We start from the raw sequence: 20,999 nt of genomic DNA on the forward strand, positions 1-20,999 counted from the left end.
AGGTTTGTACATTATTACACATATATTAATAATCTTGTGAACTCTTTCTCTGTTTGTTCTTGTTTAGTCTTTGTGAGTATTATTACTAATGTGACTTGTTTTTGTTGTCTTTTCTCAGTAAATCAACAATTGAGGTATGTACAACTAACTACTATGATGTTAATACTGATCATGAAAATATCATCTAATTCAATTGTTTCTCGCAACCGGGAACTTTCAGGTTCTTAGAGAAAAAGTCAGGTTTCTGCAAACACACTTATCAGAATTACAAACACGACTAAGGTGCTAAAATCTTTCTACATGTTTTCAGTTAAATTCTCTTCTCCGGTTTCTGCTATCTCATTTGTGTGTTACATTCTTTTCCGATATAGCTATTGGACCGAGCTAGAGAAGATTGACAGCTTAGATGATTTGCAGCAACTAGAAAATTCACTAAGAAAAATCTTTGTATCAAATCGGTGCTCATAAGGTATATAAATCCATCTTCCAAACGATTAGTTATGGTTTCATTTTTTAAAAATTATGCATCTTATTACGAGTTATATATATAGGTGAATATGCTGCAAGTGCAACATCAGCAGGATCAATTTATGTCCTCGGAATGCATAAATCAGGTACACATCAACTTTGACATTAGAGATCTTTGGATGTGTGTATATTAAGAGAGCTTACATATTGTGTTCATGCAGTTGCATATTGAAATAGATCTAGATTTACAGAAAGTATGAGCAAGCAGTCGACTCCCCGCTTGGATCAGACTAGTAAGATTTACAATAAGTAGCATAGACTGTTAAAACCATTTATTAGCATTCCATTTGATAGTTTCTTCATTCATACGTAATGTAGCATATACTAAATGGGTGTGCCCCAGATTAGCTACATCCCTCTTTCACTCTATGATGATGTTTTTAACAGAGTTTCATGTTGTTTTATTGTCTCTACTGAGCTATTGCTTAATGTCACTAGTAACAAGAAGACATTTTATGAAGTCTACGGGGAAAGAATGTAAGGGCATGTTATCCAAAAAAAAAAAAAAGAATGTAAGGGCATCCATTATTATGTAGATGTATTCTTTTGTTTTTCTTCTGTTAGATTATGAGTATATTGGTTTTTCATCATATGAAGATGGACGGTTGCTCATGATTTTCTGTTGGGGGGAGTAAAAATATGAACCTTCAGTAGAAAAACAAGAGTGTATCATCAATTTTAGCAGCTAAGGGAAAAAAGAATGGTCAGGTAAATAAACAAACTCTATAAAATCAAACTCTCTTCGTCTTTTTTTTTTTAATTCTCCTCACTGTTCATATTTTTTCTCTTGTTTCTTGCTTCATAAGTAAAGAAAATCAACTCTCTGCGTCTTATTTGTTTTTCCCTCGTGTGTTTTGCCTCATGCATAGGTCTTTCAGCTGCAAACAACAAAGGTTCTACATGCAAATTATATAGGCAATGATCAATGAAGAGTCAAGGGAAGTAATTTTCTTACTCTATTCTCATGTTTATTGCCTCACCCATAGTAAGTCGATTTTCAGTGCTCACATTCTCTACAAAACCAAAAAACATAACAAAAAACATTTTTTGCCAAAAAAAAACACAACAAAAAGCACCAAAAACAGAACAAAACTCAAATACAAATCATCACAACATAAAAAACGACCAAAGCAGAAAAAAAAAAAACCTTACACACAATACAAATGAATTTCACGCACACACTCAAAAACAACCACACAACACAACACAACACAACGAATGCCGAACACATTATCTTATCGTTTTTTTTCTTTTTGAAAGTAAAGAGCACTCATATCTTATCTTGAAGTGCTTTGACATTGATAAGCCATTAAGAGCTTACTATAGATTAAGGAAGAAGGCTGAGCTGGATCGTCAAAGGATAAAGAAGAAGAGAATTGAGCAGAGTCGTCGGCTGACGTGGACAGAGTCAAGGGGAGTCTGTTAGAGGAGAAGAATAGTATATAGAAATTCTGTATTACAGTTTTAGATCTTTTATGAATTTGTGATTGATCATAGTTTTTGGAGAGTTTGTTCTCAGCAATTGGCGAGGCTCAAGAGATTGTTCTTGAGGTTTCGATTCGGATCGATTCGGATCGCTCATCGTCTGAGAGTCTTAGACGTGATCGATTTTGTACTTCTTTCTTTGAGTGAAATAAAATAGTGGCGTTTCTCTTATTAAACATGTAGGTATTTTTTTCATGAGGATCAAAAGAAAACAGATCATCATCTTTCACTTGACGGTGCAAAAGAAAGACTCAAATTATTCAAAACAAATCTTTTAGACAAGGGATTTTTCGAGCACGCAGGTTCGTCAACGATGTTACTCTGTTCTGACCAACACAATCCTTATTTACTAATCCACTAAATTAAATTTACTGTCAGTAGTCCCACATCTACAATTACAGAAAGTATATGACATGAAATCCAGTCATTACCAATTAATTTTGAATTTGAAGCCTATAAGATTTATTAGTTACTTTTGATTTTGTAGGCTGATCTGATTGAACCAGCTGTCAAGGCATTATTAACGTCCAAAAAAAAACATGCAATAAAGGGTCATCGTAATTATAGACTACATATCTGTAAGCGCATATAATTATCCTATGTCCGAGTAATGAATAGACTAGACAATAAATTTTTGTTTACAACTGCCAAATTTATGTGTAATTTGATAATTTTCTTGTATTTTTTATTCATTAAAGTTATTAGATTACATACGTATAGAAAATACATTAAGATAGTAATTACATTGATTCCCAATTTATTGTTGTTATAAATGTTTTTACTTTTGAATTTAAAAGTCAAGATCTCATAATTAATTAGAGTTATGTATAGAAGATTACAAAAGGACACACGTCAAAGTATGTGATGCCATTTGCTAAAAAGAGGTAATCTTGTGGTATTTTTAGAGAATTAATTCCTCTAAGATATTGACTTTGAATAGTGATAAATATTTCCTCATATGTGTTTGGCCAAAAATATAAAAACCTCATTCTGATGAACACTTCTACACCCATCACAACTATTGCGTTTGAAGTGAAGAAATATGAACGGCGGAGGAAAGGTGGTCTGCGTCACCGGAGCTTCCGGATACATAGCGTCTTGGATTGTTAAGCTGTTGCTTCTCCGTGGCTACACCGTCAGGGCCACCGTTAGAGACCCAAGTTTGTTTCCAATTCTCTCTTTTCCTTAATCTACAATTAAATATTATTTTCCTTATACCATATATAGAAGAATAGAACTAAAGAAGGTATCTTGAAGTGCACTTTGACATATATGTACGTGTTGTCTTTCTGCAGAAGATCAAAAGAAAACTGATCATCTTCTTGCACTTGATAGCGCAAAAGAAAGACTCAAATTATTCAAAGCAAATCTTTTAGAAGAAGGTTCTTTCGACCATGCAATCGATGGATGCGATATTGTCGTCCACACAGCTTCACCGGTTACACTCACTGTTGCTGATCCTCAGGTTCGTCAACGATATCACTTTGTTCTGACCAACACAATCCTTAATAATCAGAGAGGATATAACTTAATACATAAATGACATATATGTAGATCATCCTCACGTTAGTCCAGTCATGACTCATAGCTACTTGGTTTTGACTTGGAAACTTATAAAACTTAACCGTTATTCTGGATTTTGTAGGCTGATATGATCGATCCAGCAGTCAAGGGTACTTTAAACGTCCTAAAGACTTGTATCAAAGTGTCTTCTGTCAAGAGAGTCATCGTAACATCGTCCATGGCCGCAGTTCTTGCCCGTGGTTCCCGCTTTGGACCAAACGACTTAGTAGATGAAACCACATTCTCTGATCCAAGTTTTTGTGAGAAGCAAAAGGTCTTTAAATAGTGTTAAAAGTTATAACACATCAATGAGTTCATGAGAACTCGCAATATAATTCTTACTTTTTTTTTTCCTTTTTCAGAAATGGTATGCACTCTCTAAGACTTTAGCAGAAGATGCAGCATGGAAGTTTGCCAAGGCTAATGGGCTCGACTTGATCGTGATGAATCCAGGACTTGTCGTAGGACCAATATTGCAGCCGAGTCTTAATTTCTCGGTGGAGGTGGTTGTGGATCTTATAAAGGGTAAGGATCCGTTTAATAGCAAACATTATAGGTTTGTGGACGTGAGAGATGTTGCTCTAGCTCATGTCAAGGCACTCGAGACTCCATCAGCCAATGGTAGATACATCATTGATGGTCCGCTTGTGACATTGAGCGACATTGAAAAAGTTTTGCGCGAATTCTATCCTGATTTGTCCATTGCTGATGATAAGTGAGTTTTCTTTGCTTTTTTAGTCTCATGTATTTATTAGTTACAAATACGTTTTTATTGTACAGATTAACAGTATTGTTATTTTGAATTAATCTTAGGAATAATGAAGACATTGGGATTGATTTAGTGACATACAAAGTGTGTGTGGAGAAAGTGAAAAGTTTGGGAATTGAGTTCACTCCTACAGAAACAAGCCTTAGAGATACTGTTCTTTGTCTCAAGGAGAAATGTCTTGTGTGATTCCTTGTATTTTTTTTTTTTTTATATATCAGCTATTAAGTGACATGAATAACAAAATTTGTATCCTCTTTATAATTCATCAAATAATATATATTCATCATCCTTTTCTTGCATTTCTTTGCTGATTGTTTTTTTCCTATAAAACCTTTAAAAACATGAAAATGCATGGAGCATTTGTTTTTCTATATTTAATTGGGATTTATTCAAGGTGTCGTAAATTTGAGTTTATCACGTAACGTGGCAATGCGAGTTTCACCGTCCCCAAGGCAATGCATTCTGTTTAAGAAACAACCTTCTCTGCTTCTTCTTCCTCTTCTTCTTCTTCCAAAATCTTAACCATTTCAAAGTTGATAATGATGATGGGAATAATAAGCATCCAGACGGTAATGGATCTGATCGTCGCCGGTTTCTCTCTGATGATCGGATTTGGATTCTTTGCTCTCATCGCCTCTGTCCTCTGCTCCGTTGCTTTCCTCCACCATCTCAGAGCTTCTCCTTCCGAACCCTCCATTTTAACTTCTCGCCGGAGATAATTCGTAAGAGATGTTCCTTTTATATACTTACCCCTTCCTTCTTCCATGGATCTCGTCACTTAAAAAATCTGTCTTGGTCAATTGAGTTCGTTTCTTTTTTCAGTTATAACTCAATGTTTGATTTATCTCTGCAATTTTTTTCGGAAAAACCAGAGTCGAAAAATGGTGGGGGAGACAAGAACTCGCACAAAGGCTTCTTTAGATATACTATCACGAGAAATGGTGTCTGAAAGAATTATTGATTAAAGTTAGATTGCTAGAACATCTGGGGAACTGTAACTTGTGATTTACGGAACTAAATAAAATTTAGGAGTAAATTTCGTTACTCTATTACTTTTTTCCTCTGTTTACGCTCTAAACGGTCCTAGTTGTTGATCGAGCATGAAATGTCTGTACGACGGCGTTTTGTCAATTTCGGTCGGATCGACCTGAAACCGGAGATAAACCGGCGAGACGTGGAGTTTTGTGCAACCTAGAAGCATGGTTTTACACTACATATTTCTTCTTGCTAAATTTGTCAAATTTCTCTCATAGAGTGTGTGACTTGTGGATAACGACTCGATCTTCTCTTTTAATCCAATAACATGAGAAAGTAGCATCTGCATGAAGAAACTCATGACAGTTGTTATTGAAGAAACTTATATCACAAATGGACTAGTTTAGTGCCTTGAGATATATAAACATCTCAGCCTGATGAGAGTTTTATTAGATTATGTTTATTGATATACAAACTAAAATGCAACAGAGGCTAAAACTTGATTAGCTAGTTAGATTGTGGTGCCATTGCAGCTTCTTTCACTTCATAGTTTGTGTTGGCATTGTGTTTGAATGTCTCTGGGATGAAATCAACAGTAGATGGTTGTTTTGCTGCCTCCTTGCTTACGAGGGACTCGTAAATCCCCTTGTCTAAATGCAAATGGAGTGCATCACATGAGCCAGACCAGCAAGTCAACGGTTTGCAGTACATGGTCTCTCTAAAACCAATTCTGTCCATGCCACGTCCACCACCACCATTATATTGAATCCCACGACCACCACCACCATACTGGACTCTGCTGCCACCGGCTCCTCTGATGCAAAGACCGGGAAGACAGAACCCGCCCTCGTAACCAAACTGATTCCCACCAGACCATTTCTGGTCTAGAGATCCAACTCCTAAGGTTAGTATAAGTGTTAGTGAGAAGCAAATGCAAATATATTTGAGTTCTGTCATTTTTTCTTTCTGGTGTTTAATAGTTTGTAGGCTGAGAAGGATCACTGTCCTTTATATATACTTGTCAATATGGTGTCATGCTTTTGTCATTAGGTAGTACAAGGAGCCTGAAAATATGGGAAATGGAATGAGAAGTTGTTTTTGCAAGTAAATGTGTTGTGGTAGCGTTTTGAGGGAGGAAATTAAGGATATTGTTTGTTTGTAACACTGAGTTGTCTTCCGTGTTGTTTTTATAATTTACATTTTAAACAATTTTCAAAATCAATATAGTTTTTGAGACAATCTATTTTCAAGTTGTGTAGATGGTTTTGTGACTTGGTTGAACGATTTTCAGAATTGTTTCCGCATGTTCTTCATTTAGTTTTAAGAAGCAGAACTTAAGGGAGTCCTAACAGTAAATTTCTGTCTTGAAACTTGCCATTAAACTTGTCATTTTTAATTCCAATGGAGCTTTTGACAAAAAAAAAAAAAAAAAATGCTTGGTTCTTTCTACGGATCAGTTGAAATTGGTAGACCAGGGGCAATGTGTTGTGCATTTACTAAGTCACATTCTCTCACATTTTGTGGGTCATAGAATTAGATTGGACGACCCTTATTTCATTATCATCTACCTGTTTACTTCATCTACACGTGCATGGTGGATTTGAGATTACAATGTCGAAAGTGACTTGAGAATCACATCTACGTGAAGGTGAGAGCGGTCCTCTCCTAGCAAGCTGCCAGCTAAAAACTATTTGTCGTCATTTCAATACTTTTTCAGTCATTTTCTAAGACTAACATTTTAGTCGTTCTCGATTGGTTTAGGATAAGCATACAATAATTAAACCATTAGATCAAACGGTTAGTTTGCAACAATTAGAAGAAAAAAAAGCGACTAATTTTATAAATGCTTGATCAATTGTCAGTTCTTGAGTATCCAAAGATTTGTTAACTCTGTTATTGATCTCTGTTTCTTCTTACTGTTGTGAACAGGCAGAAGCTACATGATTCTTACTGTGTGGAAAAGGTGGAGAAGAATAGCACAAACAGGTTCTTTTTTTGGATCTTCACTAACTCTTTTCCTGATGTGTATATTATGAATTTTGATTATAGAATTTTGTGTGAAAGTTGATAATGACATATCTTGAATGATTGAAATTTGTTCTTTGAGAAAAAATAAAATAAAAGAATCATGTGAAAGCATTGAAAGCAGCAGGACTCTCTGTTAAACAGGCAAAGCTATGGTGTGTTAGCTACTTTGGGGCCACACCTATAGAACAATTTGGTAAACGTTAGAAACTCTTGTTTTGTCATCAACCTCTTTGTTTTATCCAAAACTCAATCGTTTGGATCGAAATTCGTTTGAATGAGTAAAATTCGTAAACATTGTTGCTAGTCAATGACTACGGATTACTGAATTGTTTACCTTCTTGATTGCTCCTTTGTTGAAGATGCAAATCAGAACATATGTTCCCTTTTGTGTTAGAACAGAGTATATGTGGAAAAGGTAGATATTATTAGCATAGCTACAATGATTAACCACACGGATAAGTTACATGAACGGAGTTTGCTTTAAGCAAAAACATAATCCCGTTAAAGAAAGCAAAGCATCCTCAAATGATGGTAAATACACTACTTGTTCTTTTCTTTTTCATTGAGACAAAAGAGAAACATTGGGATTGCAATAGAAATTATTAAAAGAAGTATGAGTCTTATTTGGTTTTGCTCACCTTGCCTCTACTTTGAACACGACTATTTGCAGTGGTTCTTGTTCTAGCCTTGAGCTCAGATTCCTCTTCTTGGTCGCTGAATTTCTCACAAGCTCTATTCTTTGTCTGGTGATTGACTTGTTTGGCATTACTATTCTTTGCAGCTGCTGCATGATTCTTGGTGTTTCTTGGAAGCTGAGTGCTAGGCCATGAGGATGCATCAGAGGTCATCGAGTCATCGCTCCTATTGTCACTACTATCATCATCATCGTCATCATCATCACCACCATCTTCACCATCATCTTTTACTCGGAAATCCCCATCGTCACCATCTTCATCATAGTCTTGGTAGACAACATCAGAGCGATGATGGTTACCATGGAAAGTGTCTTCTATGTACATAGTCCATCCTGATTCACAACTAGTCTTCTCCTCAGTACCTCCATGGATTCTTGGAGACTCCATTGCTAACACAAAAAGTTAACTTAGCCTTTTTTTCTTTTGTTTAACGTTACGTACCTCAAGCTTGTTCCAATATCCCTTTAGCCTCTGATATAGCCTCTGTGTCTCTCGCTGTCTTTGGCTTTGCTCTTCATCATCAATAAATACTGTCTGATTTTTCTTTTCTTTTTTTTTTGCCTTTCTTGTGTTTCAGAATCAGGAAAAGCCGGAGCCTATTGAATCACACTTATATAATTGAATACCAGGAGTGAGTATCACCACATGGCAATTCTTGCACCATTGTTTTCGCCCAATTGAAGCACTACAAGACAAGCCATTTTCAGATATATATAAAGAAGGAGAAAGGTTAATTAGTAGCACCTTCTTCAAATAAAAATAGTACACTTCTGTAAAAAAAAATTTTTTAATTCTTATTACCCCTAGAGATATATATAGGGAATTGAGTATTATAGTTCCCAAAACACGGTTCGAACCACAGAAAACATCAATACCCATCAAACAAGAGTTATCTGAATTGAGCTCTCATTAAGTGATGTGTAAGCAATGCTCATTGGTGGGTTAGACTCACCTTTTTCATTTCTCTTTCTTTCTTTTTTTCTTTTGATTGATAATAACCATATGATAGGATAGACACAACATTTACTAGTTTTTACTTCTCTCTCTCTCTGTTTCATTCATTCACTGAGCTATAATCAATCTCACAACTACAAAATGACCTGCTTTTTGAGGTGGGAATCAGATGAGACCCACTCAACAAACAAGAAGGAATATGAAACCCATTTTCTTAATTAGGTTAGGAGCTGTTCCTCTTCCTCATTCCTTTAATACTCTCCTTCCTATTCCCAGTCCTGTCTTGGTCATAAAAAGTGTTGCAGCCTTTTGTGTTCCTCTCTCCTCTCTCTCCCCCAAAATGTAGAGTTGTTTTCTTTTGCATTGAAGGAAACGCAACTGGATTTATTGATACTTTTATTCTAGAGGATAAGGACAAAACAGAGATTAGTAAATTTCTTTCAATATGGCTTGGCTTTCACCTTTTGCATAATTTGGGCCCTAATTAATTTTGTTTACAGTCATTTGGAGGAACCCATACTGGTTATACAGCTAAGCAAATTAAGTGTGAGAGAATCTAGATGTAACATTAAAAAAAGGGTATTGGTGTAGTAAGACTTTGACCCCTATCTTTTGAGCATATAATTAATTTTTGGTTTTTGGACTTTTTGAAATTTGATCCTCATAGTACAAATAATAATACGCAGTGTGGGTCTCATGAGTGGAGATATATTAGGATTTATTAGAATTGTATGCATCGTTAATGCCTCCAAGCTTGTTTCTTTTGGGAGACTCCTTGGATTTTCTCATGTGGGTCTTTGTACTATCTTTCATCCTACACGTGTGAGTACTGTTTCTGCATTACATCTTTGTTTCATTAGTAATGGGATTAGCTTATAATACTAATAATTCAGAAACATATATATTTATATATACATTCAGAAAAAACGTTTCTGAATTATCAGTATTATAATTATCAGTATTAAAATGTTTATTTTGGACACTCAAAGGTGGGTGAGTAGTTGAGAAACCAAAAAAGAAAAAGATAACTTGGATTGGCTTCTCTTTCACTCTCTGATGGGTTCTAGAATAATTTACATATGATGTTAGTAAAAGAGTCGATGAACTTATGTTCTTATGTTTAATAGTAGTATTCTTCAATATGTGTTTTTAATTGGTTGCTGTAAAACAACAAAGTGGGTATGTCCCTTAGCACCAAACTTTTGCTTTACTTTGAATGCCTGCTTTTGTCAGGTATACTTCCCTATGGATTCATTTGTCTCTTACTCATAAGTCTCCCATGTGAAATTGTATTTATCAATATATAACTATTATGTATGTATAAACTTTGGAAACTTCTCTCATTTAAATTAGACACACCGCTATACTTCTTAAAGCCTTTTTTCATGATTTGGTTGCCATCTTAGATAAGATGACAAAAAATCTCTGCTGTAACATCATACCTTTCGATTAGATTTCTCGGCCCAACTTTTTGTATTTTTTTTCATGCAAAAAGTGCAATAATTGAATAGATTTATTGGTTTCAGAATTCTCTGCTGTTACTGTTTTTTTCTCAATGATTTTTAAAGTGTGTTTAAAACCTTAATTCTCATAACTCAATTAGATGAGAACACATATATAAGTTAGGACCGTAACGAGATTATGGAAAGACATTTCGCTTTGTAATAAGCTCATAAACGTCAAGTCAATTACGCGTTACCATATGAGTTTCTAAACTAGTAGGTATCGTGAAGAACTTTGTCTTCAACCTAAAATATGACAAAAATGTATTTGTTTTAAGTACCAGATTATATGTGACAACAACGAAAAAAGGTACCAGATTGTATAGCCTTTTTTCCTAACAGAAATTAAAGCTACTAAAAATAAGAAAGTTCAGCATATCCATGCCATTTTAATTAGTCCAAGCATATGTTATGGGTCATAAGAAAGGTTGGAAGGTAAAGTACACTCGAGAAAAGAGAAAGGTTGTCAATAAAAAGAGAACTTGAGCGAGAAGACATTACGGATACGAGGTTAATCTCCAGCTATTTTTTGCTAGTAGAAAACATCATTAAACGTCACAAGTCTCAACATATCACAAGCCCAAACCTTACATACATTTTGGCAGTTAATCTATTGTCTCCAGACTCTCCACTCTTTTTCATTTTTTTTTCGCTTTTTCATTTTTTTTTCGCTTTTTCATACTCTATAGTATGCTCAAAGGTTTGGAAATACTGCAATCGTACGCCTTGCCTCATAACGGCATGGGAACAATGGTGTTCGTCTTGAAAGCGAGGAGAAAGTCTAACATTTCAAAAGCCTTCATTTTGCTTTTTATTTTGAGAAAAAAGATATTTAATATGGCCCATGCAGGTTTCGAACCTGCGACCTTCGCGTTATTAGCACGACGCTCTAACCAACTGAGCTAATGGGCCATGTTGCTAAGTCATTCAAAGAGATTAATATTACCCATTGGCGTTCTGATGGCTTTAATGAATAAAAAAACTTGTACAATATGATGAATAGTACTGGATAATTTCATGGAAGACGCAAATATCCAAATATGAACGTAAGTAATTTATGTATAATGAAAAATGTATATACAAAAATGTGAGGGAGAGCGGATAATGAAAGAACGAAGATATGAAGAAGATAGTTTTGTTTGAATAGTAAACTCTTTGAAGAAGATATGAAGAAGATAGTTTTGTTTGAAGATATGAAGAAGATTCAAATCCAAAAGGTCAAGACAAAGACATCATCAAAATCTCCTACCTCTTTACCAAAACCACCTAACACAAGTTTCTTCCAACTAATGCATCCCTCACATACATATAACCTTGTTTTTAACCGTTTTTAAGACTAATTAAACTACTTAAAAAATAATAACAAGTTAACGACAATCAAATAAATGTAAGTTTTAGCAAAGATCGTTGGACTACGTCGTTGATTTTGGAGCTTGTTTATAATTAGTCGTAAAATTCAAGATGACGCCAAAGAGTGGATCATATTTTCCCTCCTACCTTTTGATCTTTCGTCACTTGGGGGAAAAAAAAAACAGAACAGCAGAAGGACACTTAGCAATAATATTTCTAAACAAAAAATATAAACTATTGCCGACGTTGAGAGAAATTCATATACCAAAACTATTAAAGCCTGATTTAAATGAATAACGCCAAAATATTTATTCATGTAAGTATGTAACCTATTGGCGACCTGCATGTATCACCAATTACTCATGATACTGTGATGCAAATTAGGCAGTTATAGTTCCAAATTCACCACCATTTTTATGGGCAAAGTAAGAATGATATTAAATAATTTTGACCAAGGTTTATATTAGTGTCGCCATAGTGCCACAGACACAGTCAACGTTAATATGAAAATTTGTTAATGAAACTATATATTAACTGAATTTCTTAGTCGAACCAAAATAATGTCATATTGATGCCCAAATAAATAAAAATAGTTGAACAAATTAATTACAAAAACATCGAGACTTCTAGATTTGTTTCAAGAATCACTTTTATAATGATCCCGGTTGGAATTTTCGCAAACATACAAAAAATCTTTCGTTACATCAAAAATAATATATAAATCTGGAAATAGCACATTTTATGATAATATAATATCTTGGTTTTGGTAATCATCTCTGTACTATAAGTCTATAATCCAAATAAATGTTCATTTTGTAATCTTTGGGTCATAGGAAAACCCAACAACCATCTCACAAAATTAGTTGCATCTCACTTGGCCAACTTCTCAAGACCCTTGTGACACAAGAAAACTAAAACCCTACAATACCCTCTTCTCTCAAACTTATAAATCTCTTTCAAGTCCCACCCAATTTCTCCCACTCCTTATCTCCCACAAACACTTTTACATTTTCCCCGAACAGTTGCATTTATTAAAGGGGTTTCAAGAGAGAAGAACTATGAAGCTCCTCCTTGTGATCTTTATCATCCACGCCATCTTTGGCCCCTGCTTTTCCTTTGATGTACCGGGAAAGGATCTTCCTCTTACCCTAGATTACTACAAGTCTACTTGCCCGACCGTATTTGACGTTATCAGGAAAGAAATGGAATGCATAGTGAAGGAAGATCCTAGAAATGCAGCCATACTTATTCGTTTACACTTCCACGACTGCTTTGTCCAAGTAAGCACTTATCCACACTTTTTGCTTGAAATACAAGAAATACAAGAAGTAAGTAAAGAAGTTTGCTTTGCCTTTATGGATGCTTACATAAGGGTTCAAATTGTATTGCAGGGGTGTGATGCATCGGTGTTGCTTGACGAAACAGAGACATTGCAGGGAGAGAAGAAAGCTTCTCCAAACATAAACTCATTGAAGGGATACAAAATTGTAGACAGAATCAAGAACATAATCGAATCCGAATGTCCTGGAGTTGTTTCTTGCGCTGATCTTCTCACAATTTCTGCTAGAGATGCTACAATCCTGGTACATATACTCTCTCACGTGGACGAATTATCATATTCAACATATTATATGGTATATACATGGATTATGAAATGTAACAGCAAGTTAATCTTTGGTTTGATTAAAGGTTGGTGGACCTTACTGGGACGTTCCTGTGGGAAGAAAAGATTCAAAAACAGCAAGCTACGAGCTGGCGACAACGAACCTTCCAACTCCTGAAGAGGGTTTAATCAGCATCATCTCTAAATTCTATTTTCAGGGTCTCTCTGTTGAAGACATGGTCGCCCTTATAGGTAACATCAAACCTCTAAACCAAACCAAACCGGAAATTATAGTAACTCAAAACCGGAAACTGATTTTGGTATCCTAACATCAAACCGATTGTTAAAATCCCTAAATCTGACCAAATCTATCTGATATTGAATGGAAGTATGGGACTACTAAAAAGGAAATGAAAACCGGAAAACTGAATCAACATTTAAAACCAAAAGGAAAACCGGACAATTGATTTCGGTATTGTGTTAGGCCGGATAAGTTACGGTGGCATTAAACCGATCACTAAATCTCTTAAATTTACCAAAATCAATGGTAGGAGCTCACACGATCGGGATGGCACAGTGCCGGAACTTTCGATCGCGGATATACGGAGATTTTCAGGTGACGTCAGCACTTAATCCGGTGTCGGAGACGTATTTAGCGAGCCTACGAGAGATTTGTCCGGCGAGCAGCGGAGAAGGTGACAGCAACGTGACGGCGATCGACAACGTGACGCCGAATCTCTTCGACAATTCGATCTACCACACGCTCCTGAGAGGCGAAGGGTTGCTGAATTCGGACCAGGAGATGTACACGAGCATGTTCGGGATACAGACGCGGCGGATTGTGAGCAAGTACGCGGAGAATCCGGTGGCTTTCTTCGAGCAGTTCTCGAAGTCGATGGTGAAGATGGGGAATATTTTGAATTCCGAGAGTTTCGTCGATGGAGAAGTTAGAAAAAATTGCAGATTCGTGAATACATGAAACATCCATTTAGCAACCGAAACTATTTTAAATACTTTCAATTATCACGGCCCATAACGGCCCATAACGACCGAAACTATCTAGATGCAGTTAGTTTCTATGATTGGTTTTTGCATTCTAGAAAATGCATTCTTATGATACGTTATTCATTATAAAAAAAAAATTGAAATCGATTTTCTTTTTCTCCTTATTTCTAGTTTCTGTGTTTGGAAAGCTTTAATAAGAATACCAAAAAAAAAAAAAAATCAAGAATCAATTGGTTCACAATTGGGAGCCTATTTTTGTGGATATGGAAACTAGCTTAGCTAAAGACATGAAGACTCGATATCATCATTCAAGACATGGATTTAAACACATGAAGCTGGGAACAACAAAGTGGACACTTAGGAGATTCTTGAACCCAGTCGTAGATGCAGAGAGTGTGGAAATGATGAGAACAAGGAGAAATAAAGTTTGCTTGCTCACCAAGAAAGAAATCTTCTTGACATATACAACACGTACCAAACCGATCCATATCAGGGCCAAGCACCGGGACAAACTTACCTTTAGGATACAAACTTACTTTGGGACCGAAGCTTTTCACATCTTCCATCAACGACTCAACGAAAGAACCTGGGAACTGTGTAAAACCGACCTCAACTAAACCATCTCGAATAGTCTTCATCAGTGAATCGTCTGACTTCCCTAGAGTTGTGCCCACCATTTCAAAAATCTTGTCATAAATGGTGTAACGAAGTTCTATATCTTTGTCTTCTTTGAGCATAGCCTCCATATCCACTGGTGGTACCATTATTGTTTTCTTGACAGAAACTAACAAAGGAACCCATCTTTTCTCCGACCGAGTCTTCCTCTTATTCATTAAATGATCCACGAGGCCATGGACGATGCTGGCCTTGTCCTCTGCCGTCAACTTCGTCAGAGGTGAGATCTTATCGATTTCAAGCGCTAAAACATCCTTAATGACTCGTGTAGGGAAACAAGGAAACCGGAACTGATAATCATATCCTTCACTATTCGACAATAAGGAACGAACCAGTTTCTTGCCGCCCCACTCATGCTCGCTCGCGTAGACAAATTTAACCACGACCACTACAAAGAACTGAGCGTAAGTAACTGTCTCCTCGTACTGGTCGCAATCCATGTAATCAAACATCTGAGAGTAATGCGACTTCACGGGTAAATCGTTACCAGCCAGCTCAGGTTCGTATCTTAGACATGGCCCATACACATTCGTTTTAAACTTTCTTGTCAAAGATCTCATCTTTGCGACTTCTCCACACTTCCTGTGGCTTACCATACCGCAATTTTCACAGAAATCACCTAGATTCTTGTACTTGAACGGAAGAAACGGACGCCTGCGACTTCTACCATTAATGTAAAACCCGGGAGCTAGAGGGTTTTTCAGATTTATCTCAGCTTTAACCCAAAAGCTTCTTTTTGAATAGTCATAGTTAAACGAAACCAATGGTTCATCGCTAAGCTTTTTCCCAATCTTCTCGGCATCTTCTTCTGTGTAGTTAAAATAGGGCAAGCCTATTACCTTGACCCAGAAGCAAGCAACCGAGAAATCAATATCGGCCATGAGTATGTCTTGTGAGCATTCCTTGAGGACTAATATGATACCATCAACGTTCCAAGGTCCATTCTTTACAACTTTCTTCTTGTCTCTTTTTTCCTCGAATTCAAATAAGATTATATTGTCGTCTTTCTCCAAAGGGAAAACCTTCAAGGCGCCGGAAAGTTTCCATTGCTGTCGCAGTGTACTTTCTGTTCTGTCCAAGGACGGTGGAGCGAGACTTATGAAGAACTTTCCAGCCAAAGACAGTTTTGGATGTGCTACAAGACCTGACTCGTATGCCTCCATCTTCATCGATTAGGGTTCGTTAGGATGAGATACCATTGATTTCGTTTTTATCTTATACCTCAATAGATCGTGACATATGTCAAAAGAGTTGCAAGATTTTGACATGTGTCTATAAATTTCTTTTAACACATTCCTATATTCTTTATTTCTATTTTAAAATCATAGTAATAAGATATTAGATAATTTAGTATTTCCAATTCTCTAATTAATTTCTTCAATTTTGTTAAAGTAGACCAGTATAATTTACTTTTTCTTAACAAAAAGAGAAAACAAAAAAGACAAAAAAAAGAAGAAAAAAAACATACATGTATTCTCTTTAGCTTGATGTAAAAGTAATTACTCTAGAAGAACAAAAGTAATACCAAATGTGTGGTACATGCACCCAGATTCAATCCTATTATTATTTCCAAAAATAAATTTAAAATCTGATTTTTCTAACAAAGGATCACTAAAATCTAATCTCAAACAAAAAAAAATTATTTTTAAAGTTCACAAAAAAAAATATCTTCAGCATTGTCAATTTTTCTATATATATTTTCTCTCATTTTCTTTTCATTTGAGAATTTAGCACGGTGGTGACAAGTGGATTTACAACTGGCTATGTCTATGATATTTTCTTTTTCTCGAACCGACTATGTCTACAGTCTACGATATTTTGTTTATAATAGTTTTGAAATGATGTTTTGTTAATAGGAGAATTTTTTTTTTGGTACAGTGTGCTAATTACACAAATGTATCTGTGGTCTATAATATCTTGACTCCTTAGTTTTACTTTTGAGGTTAAAACATTTGTGGATGCTCTGCTTTATTGTATCAAACTTTCGATAAATGAAAAGTTTAAGTTGAGCTGTACACATGAAAAGAATACGACAAACTCAAAAGTGAATCTATTATATTAAAATAGAATCACATTTAGTATTTGCTTTCAAATACTCTTAAATTTTTTTTAAGTGTTTAATAATAATTTTAATAATTATTTATATTTAATTTCGAAAATTAGTTATTAATTTAAATATTTTTAGAGTTCCTTAAATATAGGTAATTTAGATTTGATTTGATTTAATTTGATTAAAAATAATAAATCAGATATTAATTTAGATTTGATTTAAAGATTCTAATTTAAATAATTTTTATACTATTAAACATTTTTATCAAAAATATCTAGAATTTTTGAAAAAAAAATAATTCACATATGAAAAATAATGGTCATATTTGAAATATAAAATATTTATAATGATGTAAATGATATGATATTTATGTTGCTTATATAATATATTTAAAATTATGATTTATTTACAAATTAATAATAAAATAATAGGTAAAATTCAAATGTATAATTTAAATATTAAAAATATATTTTTTAAAATTCATAGAACTAAAAATATATATAAAAACCGAGTTAAAAATATTTTGGTAACTAAAATCACTAATTTTGAATTATACATGTATATCGAAAATATATTTTTCATACAAAATAAAAATATAAAAATTAAAAATTATTGCATACACTATAATGTGGTTTGAAAAACCAGTTGTACACTCCTTTCATTGATTAAATTTTAGAAAATTATAATTCTTAATAATACTGTTAATACATCTCAAATTTTTAACAAATATTTATATTATACGGTAATATGAACGGAAAAATTAGAATTATGTTTTTATAATAGTTTATTTTGAATTAATATTAGCGGATGGGTTAAAATTATATTTTTATAATCATAATTAATTTTAATACTATAAAATATATCTAAACACAAAAATCAATATTTTCACTTATTAAAAAATATATTTATAAAAATAATTATATCTAAACTCAAAAACACAAATTATATTACAAAATTCGTTAAACAATAAAAAATATTCCGGTGCGGATGAATGGGGTTAGAATATAATATTAAGTTAAATACACCGGTATAAGACAAGACGAGGTTGATAATTGACATACGTTTAACAGTAATATCGGTGAAAAAAAAAAGTATACACAAAATCACGATTACCACTTGTATTCTATGTACTTTTATTTACCACTTCTCCCAAAAAACATTTTTTCAGTTTTTGTTTTGTTTTTCTTCTCCTCTTTTCCTAGGTACAACTTGGCGAAAATCACAGCCTACAACTTGACAAAATTTAAATTTAAAATTAACTAAAAAGTGAAAAGAAATATGGGAAAAAAAAAATGTCACAAAACATTGATTATCGCCTGCTTCTTAGAACATCGTAACGCAAACATATCGACATCCCTAGATCTCTTTCCACCGCACGCGGCTACGACGTCGTTCGTCTTCGCGTTTGTGACATTGAAGATATCAACTCCGAAAAGCCGAACCACAACCTGAACCGGGTTGTTACTCGAACCAGACCGGATTTTCCAATCGATATAAAGCTGCCGGTCTGGTCCGGTCGATCTCTCGAAAGTAACGACGTCGCCGGCCCGGAGATTTTTCTCTTTAACGAACCGACTCCATCCCTTGGTCAACACGTAACTTTGACTACTGTTCCAGTAAGAGTAACGGAACCTCCACACTTTTCCGTTCACGTCTTCGAAGTTGATCAGAACGCCTTTTGTCACCAACGGTAACGGGCCTAACGGCGAAGGTAACGGAAAGTGTTTCTCCGCGTGTTGTTTAGGTATCACGAGACGGTTCAGCTTCCCAACGTCACTAGGCGTAACAGCTTTCTCGAAAAGCACTTCACGGTTTCTTGAAACGGTGTCGTTTTGAAGTGGTCTCTTTCCGTTAGAGAGAAACCGCCGTTTGTTGTTCTGCTCAAGCTCGTCAGCGAAAGTGTGTTTCCTCAACATGTCGACAATCTCGGCTTTGGAGTGAGTTTCAAGAAAAGCCAACTCTCCGTTATCGTCCTCGGAGAGTGACTTCTTGAAGTTGATGACGGCGTCGCGGCCGCGGAATTTACGTGCGGCGATGTCGTAGGAACGAGCAGCTTCTTCTTCTTCGTTGAAAGTTCCGAGCCAAACTCGCTGGTGCTTCTCGTAAATCTGAGCTCCCCATCTTCCGTTTGGTTGAGGAACAACGCCTTTGTATTTAGACGATGGAAGCTTACGTGACTCTGTCTCGACGCCGTTCTCGGAATCTAACACGACGCTGCTTCCTCCGCTTCCCATCCGGTAGAGGCGCAACGGCGGAGGAGGAGGAGCAGAGAACTTTGCGGCGGTTGCTGTGGTGGTGGAGAAAGATTCCGAAGTGGAAGAACTCTCGTCTATGCAACATGAAACCATTTTTTTTCTTTTTTTTTTAAGTTTCTTGAATATTCTGACCAAAATGAGAAAACACAAATTAGGTGATGAAAATGTGGGTGACGTTGTTGTCTTTCTTTATATGGAGATGTCATCTATTTATATATAACAAAAGGGATATGATGAGGAATTGACGAGGCAAGTGAATGTACATGTTTATTATTCGTATCTATTATATATTAAAGTTATAATAATTGCTTAAAGAAAAAAGATGGTGAAATTGAATAAACTAAGAAAAATGGGAAGGTGGGGTCGACGCTTAAATGAATGGCAAACCAACTTTGAAGGAAGTTTCTATTGAATAGGGCAGACCGAGAAAATGTAGTACTACGGCTTTTGTATTTTTCGTACGTTTGTTATGTACATTCTTAGAAACACATTTCAACGACTTGAGTACATTTTTACAACACATTATCTCGCAAGGTATCATCATGATAGTTACTTAGACTTGGAGTATTGTATATAACCATATAGTTGATAGTATAATTTATTTTCTTGAATAACGAACCTTTACTTCTTCTTTTTTATGTTTTACAGCCCATAGTTTCCTAACAGACGATCCTGTATTACCATATAGATAATAGACTATATATGGTCAAACGTCAACTCTCGATTATATTCATAGATAATTGTAATATCAACTCATATATAGTTTCTATATAACGTTTAAGATAGTGCTTCTTCATCACTAAATTATAAGGGTATTCAATCTAGATATTGAATTGATTTTTTGTTTAGTTTTTTCAGTATTTCAGATTTCACGAAAAATCGTTATCGTACTAACTCCATATATATTTCGATATAGTTGGGTTAGATATCTTCGGTTTTTGATTTATTCAGTTTTCTACCAAATAAATCATGATTTTTGTTTAGTTTGATAATTCTAAATAAAACTAATTCAACTATAACTAAAAGCGATGGAAAATATTACTAAACAATCGAAGCATGTTGAATTTATCTATTTTGTTAAATTGACGCACAGAGAAGAGTCAGGGATTGGCACACAAAAAACAAATCAAAGCAGGAAAAAAGGTCAGAGAAGATAATCAAAAATAAAATTAAGTCAGAGTTTTGACGAACCAATGGTTACATGAAAAAATGGGAGCCACCAACAGGGCCAAGTGGGATGGGGGCTCACATGACAACTGGACCTTTTTCCTCTCTTTATTTCTTTTTTTGCTATATTTTAGTGCATCCCCCATACTTAGTTCATTCCCCTTATGAAGCAACTGTTGTATGATTGTATCCGTATTTTATTCACCATCTTTATATATTTATTGTTTGATTGTTTTGTAAACTGATTGAAAAAACCAAAAAGAGGGACTTTTGGATTCGAAAGGATTAGGATCTTATCTGATACTGTTGTCTCATACAATAATATCCTAACATACTAAATTTGCTTTCATTTTGTGTTTTCAGTTTCCTTGTTAATTTCCAGCTCCCCTTTGTCC

General features: G+C 34.9%; 8 protein-coding genes, 1 long non-coding RNA gene and 1 other non-coding gene across 11 annotated transcripts; 5 read left to right on the forward strand and 5 right to left on the reverse strand.

Moving 5' to 3' along the window:
• Window positions 1–373: 373 nt before the first annotated feature.
• On the forward strand, window positions 374–761 carry LOC112086200. Its single transcript, XR_002899363.1, has 3 exons — window positions 374–469; window positions 552–614; window positions 690–761. It is a non-coding gene; the product is annotated as an uncharacterized LOC112086200 (long non-coding RNA).
• Window positions 762–2,983: 2,222 nt separating this feature from the next.
• LOC18009472 (cinnamoyl-CoA reductase 1) lies at window positions 2,984–4,638 on the forward strand. Its single transcript, XM_006391022.2, has 5 exons — window positions 2,984–3,173; window positions 3,309–3,478; window positions 3,659–3,850; window positions 3,939–4,291; window positions 4,390–4,638. The coding sequence occupies exons 1-5, from the start codon at window positions 3,056–3,058 to the stop codon at window positions 4,529–4,531; spliced, it is 975 nt and encodes a 324-aa protein (XP_006391084.1). The 5' UTR covers window positions 2,984–3,055; the 3' UTR covers window positions 4,532–4,638.
• Window positions 4,639–4,846: 208 nt separating this feature from the next.
• Window positions 4,847–5,358, forward strand: LOC112086778. Its single transcript, XM_024156532.1, has 2 exons — window positions 4,847–5,067; window positions 5,218–5,358. The coding sequence occupies exon 1, from the start codon at window positions 4,885–4,887 to the stop codon at window positions 5,062–5,064; it is 180 nt and encodes a 59-aa protein (XP_024012300.1). The 5' UTR covers window positions 4,847–4,884; the 3' UTR covers window positions 5,065–5,067; window positions 5,218–5,358.
• A 394-nt stretch (window positions 5,359–5,752) lies between these two features.
• Window positions 5,753–6,566, reverse strand: LOC18009184. The gene has a single exon (XM_006391023.2). The coding sequence runs from the start codon at window positions 6,275–6,277 to the stop codon at window positions 5,828–5,830; it is 450 nt and encodes a 149-aa protein (XP_006391085.1). The 5' UTR covers window positions 6,278–6,566; the 3' UTR covers window positions 5,753–5,827.
• A 1,185-nt stretch (window positions 6,567–7,751) lies between these two features.
• Window positions 7,752–8,904, reverse strand: LOC18009334 (pheromone-processing carboxypeptidase KEX1). 2 transcript variants are annotated; one of them, XM_024156526.1, is made up of 2 exons: window positions 8,485–8,904; window positions 7,752–8,375 (listed from the first exon to the last, which is right to left on the reverse strand). In XM_024156526.1, the coding sequence occupies exon 2, from the start codon at window positions 8,365–8,367 to the stop codon at window positions 7,969–7,971; it is 399 nt and encodes a 132-aa protein (XP_024012294.1). In that variant the 5' UTR covers window positions 8,368–8,375; window positions 8,485–8,904; the 3' UTR covers window positions 7,752–7,968. The 2 variants fall into 2 exon arrangements, with proteins under 2 accessions (XP_024012294.1, XP_006391086.1); XM_006391024.2 differs by having other exon boundaries at window positions 7,752–8,902.
• Window positions 8,905–9,693: 789 nt separating this feature from the next.
• On the forward strand, window positions 9,694–10,269 carry LOC112082881. The gene is made up of 2 exons (XM_024150534.1): window positions 9,694–9,819; window positions 10,231–10,269. The coding sequence occupies exons 1-2, from the start codon at window positions 9,694–9,696 to the stop codon at window positions 10,267–10,269; spliced, it is 165 nt and encodes a 54-aa protein (XP_024006302.1).
• A 1,068-nt stretch (window positions 10,270–11,337) lies between these two features.
• Window positions 11,338–11,411, reverse strand: TRNAI-AAU. The gene has a single exon. It is a non-coding gene; the product is annotated as a tRNA-Ile (tRNA).
• Window positions 11,412–12,830: 1,419 nt separating this feature from the next.
• On the forward strand, window positions 12,831–14,610 carry LOC18009329 (peroxidase 11). The gene is made up of 4 exons (XM_006391025.2): window positions 12,831–13,129; window positions 13,241–13,432; window positions 13,539–13,704; window positions 14,004–14,610. Exons 1-4 carry the CDS (start codon window positions 12,908–12,910, stop codon window positions 14,429–14,431), a joined length of 1,008 nt encoding a protein of 335 aa, XP_006391087.1. The 5' UTR covers window positions 12,831–12,907; the 3' UTR covers window positions 14,432–14,610.
• A 456-nt stretch (window positions 14,611–15,066) lies between these two features.
• Window positions 15,067–15,728, reverse strand: LOC18009468. The gene is given in 4 exon segments (XM_006391026.2): window positions 15,067–15,115; window positions 15,219–15,241; window positions 15,243–15,376; window positions 15,443–15,728. Coding segments are annotated over 4 exon segments (492 nt in total).
• Window positions 15,729–18,227: 2,499 nt separating this feature from the next.
• Window positions 18,228–19,628, reverse strand: LOC18009163 (AP2/ERF and B3 domain-containing transcription repressor RAV2). The gene has a single exon (XM_006391027.2). It carries the CDS (start codon window positions 19,528–19,530, stop codon window positions 18,478–18,480), a length of 1,053 nt encoding a protein of 350 aa, XP_006391089.1. The 5' UTR covers window positions 19,531–19,628; the 3' UTR covers window positions 18,228–18,477.
• Between the last annotated feature and the right edge of the window lie 1,371 nt (window positions 19,629–20,999).

Source organism: Eutrema salsugineum, unplaced genomic scaffold, assembly GCF_000478725.1.
Source record: "Eutrema salsugineum unplaced genomic scaffold, Eutsalg1_0 scaffold_9, whole genome shotgun sequence".
NCBI lineage: Eukaryota > Viridiplantae > Streptophyta > Magnoliopsida > Brassicales > Brassicaceae > Eutrema > Eutrema salsugineum.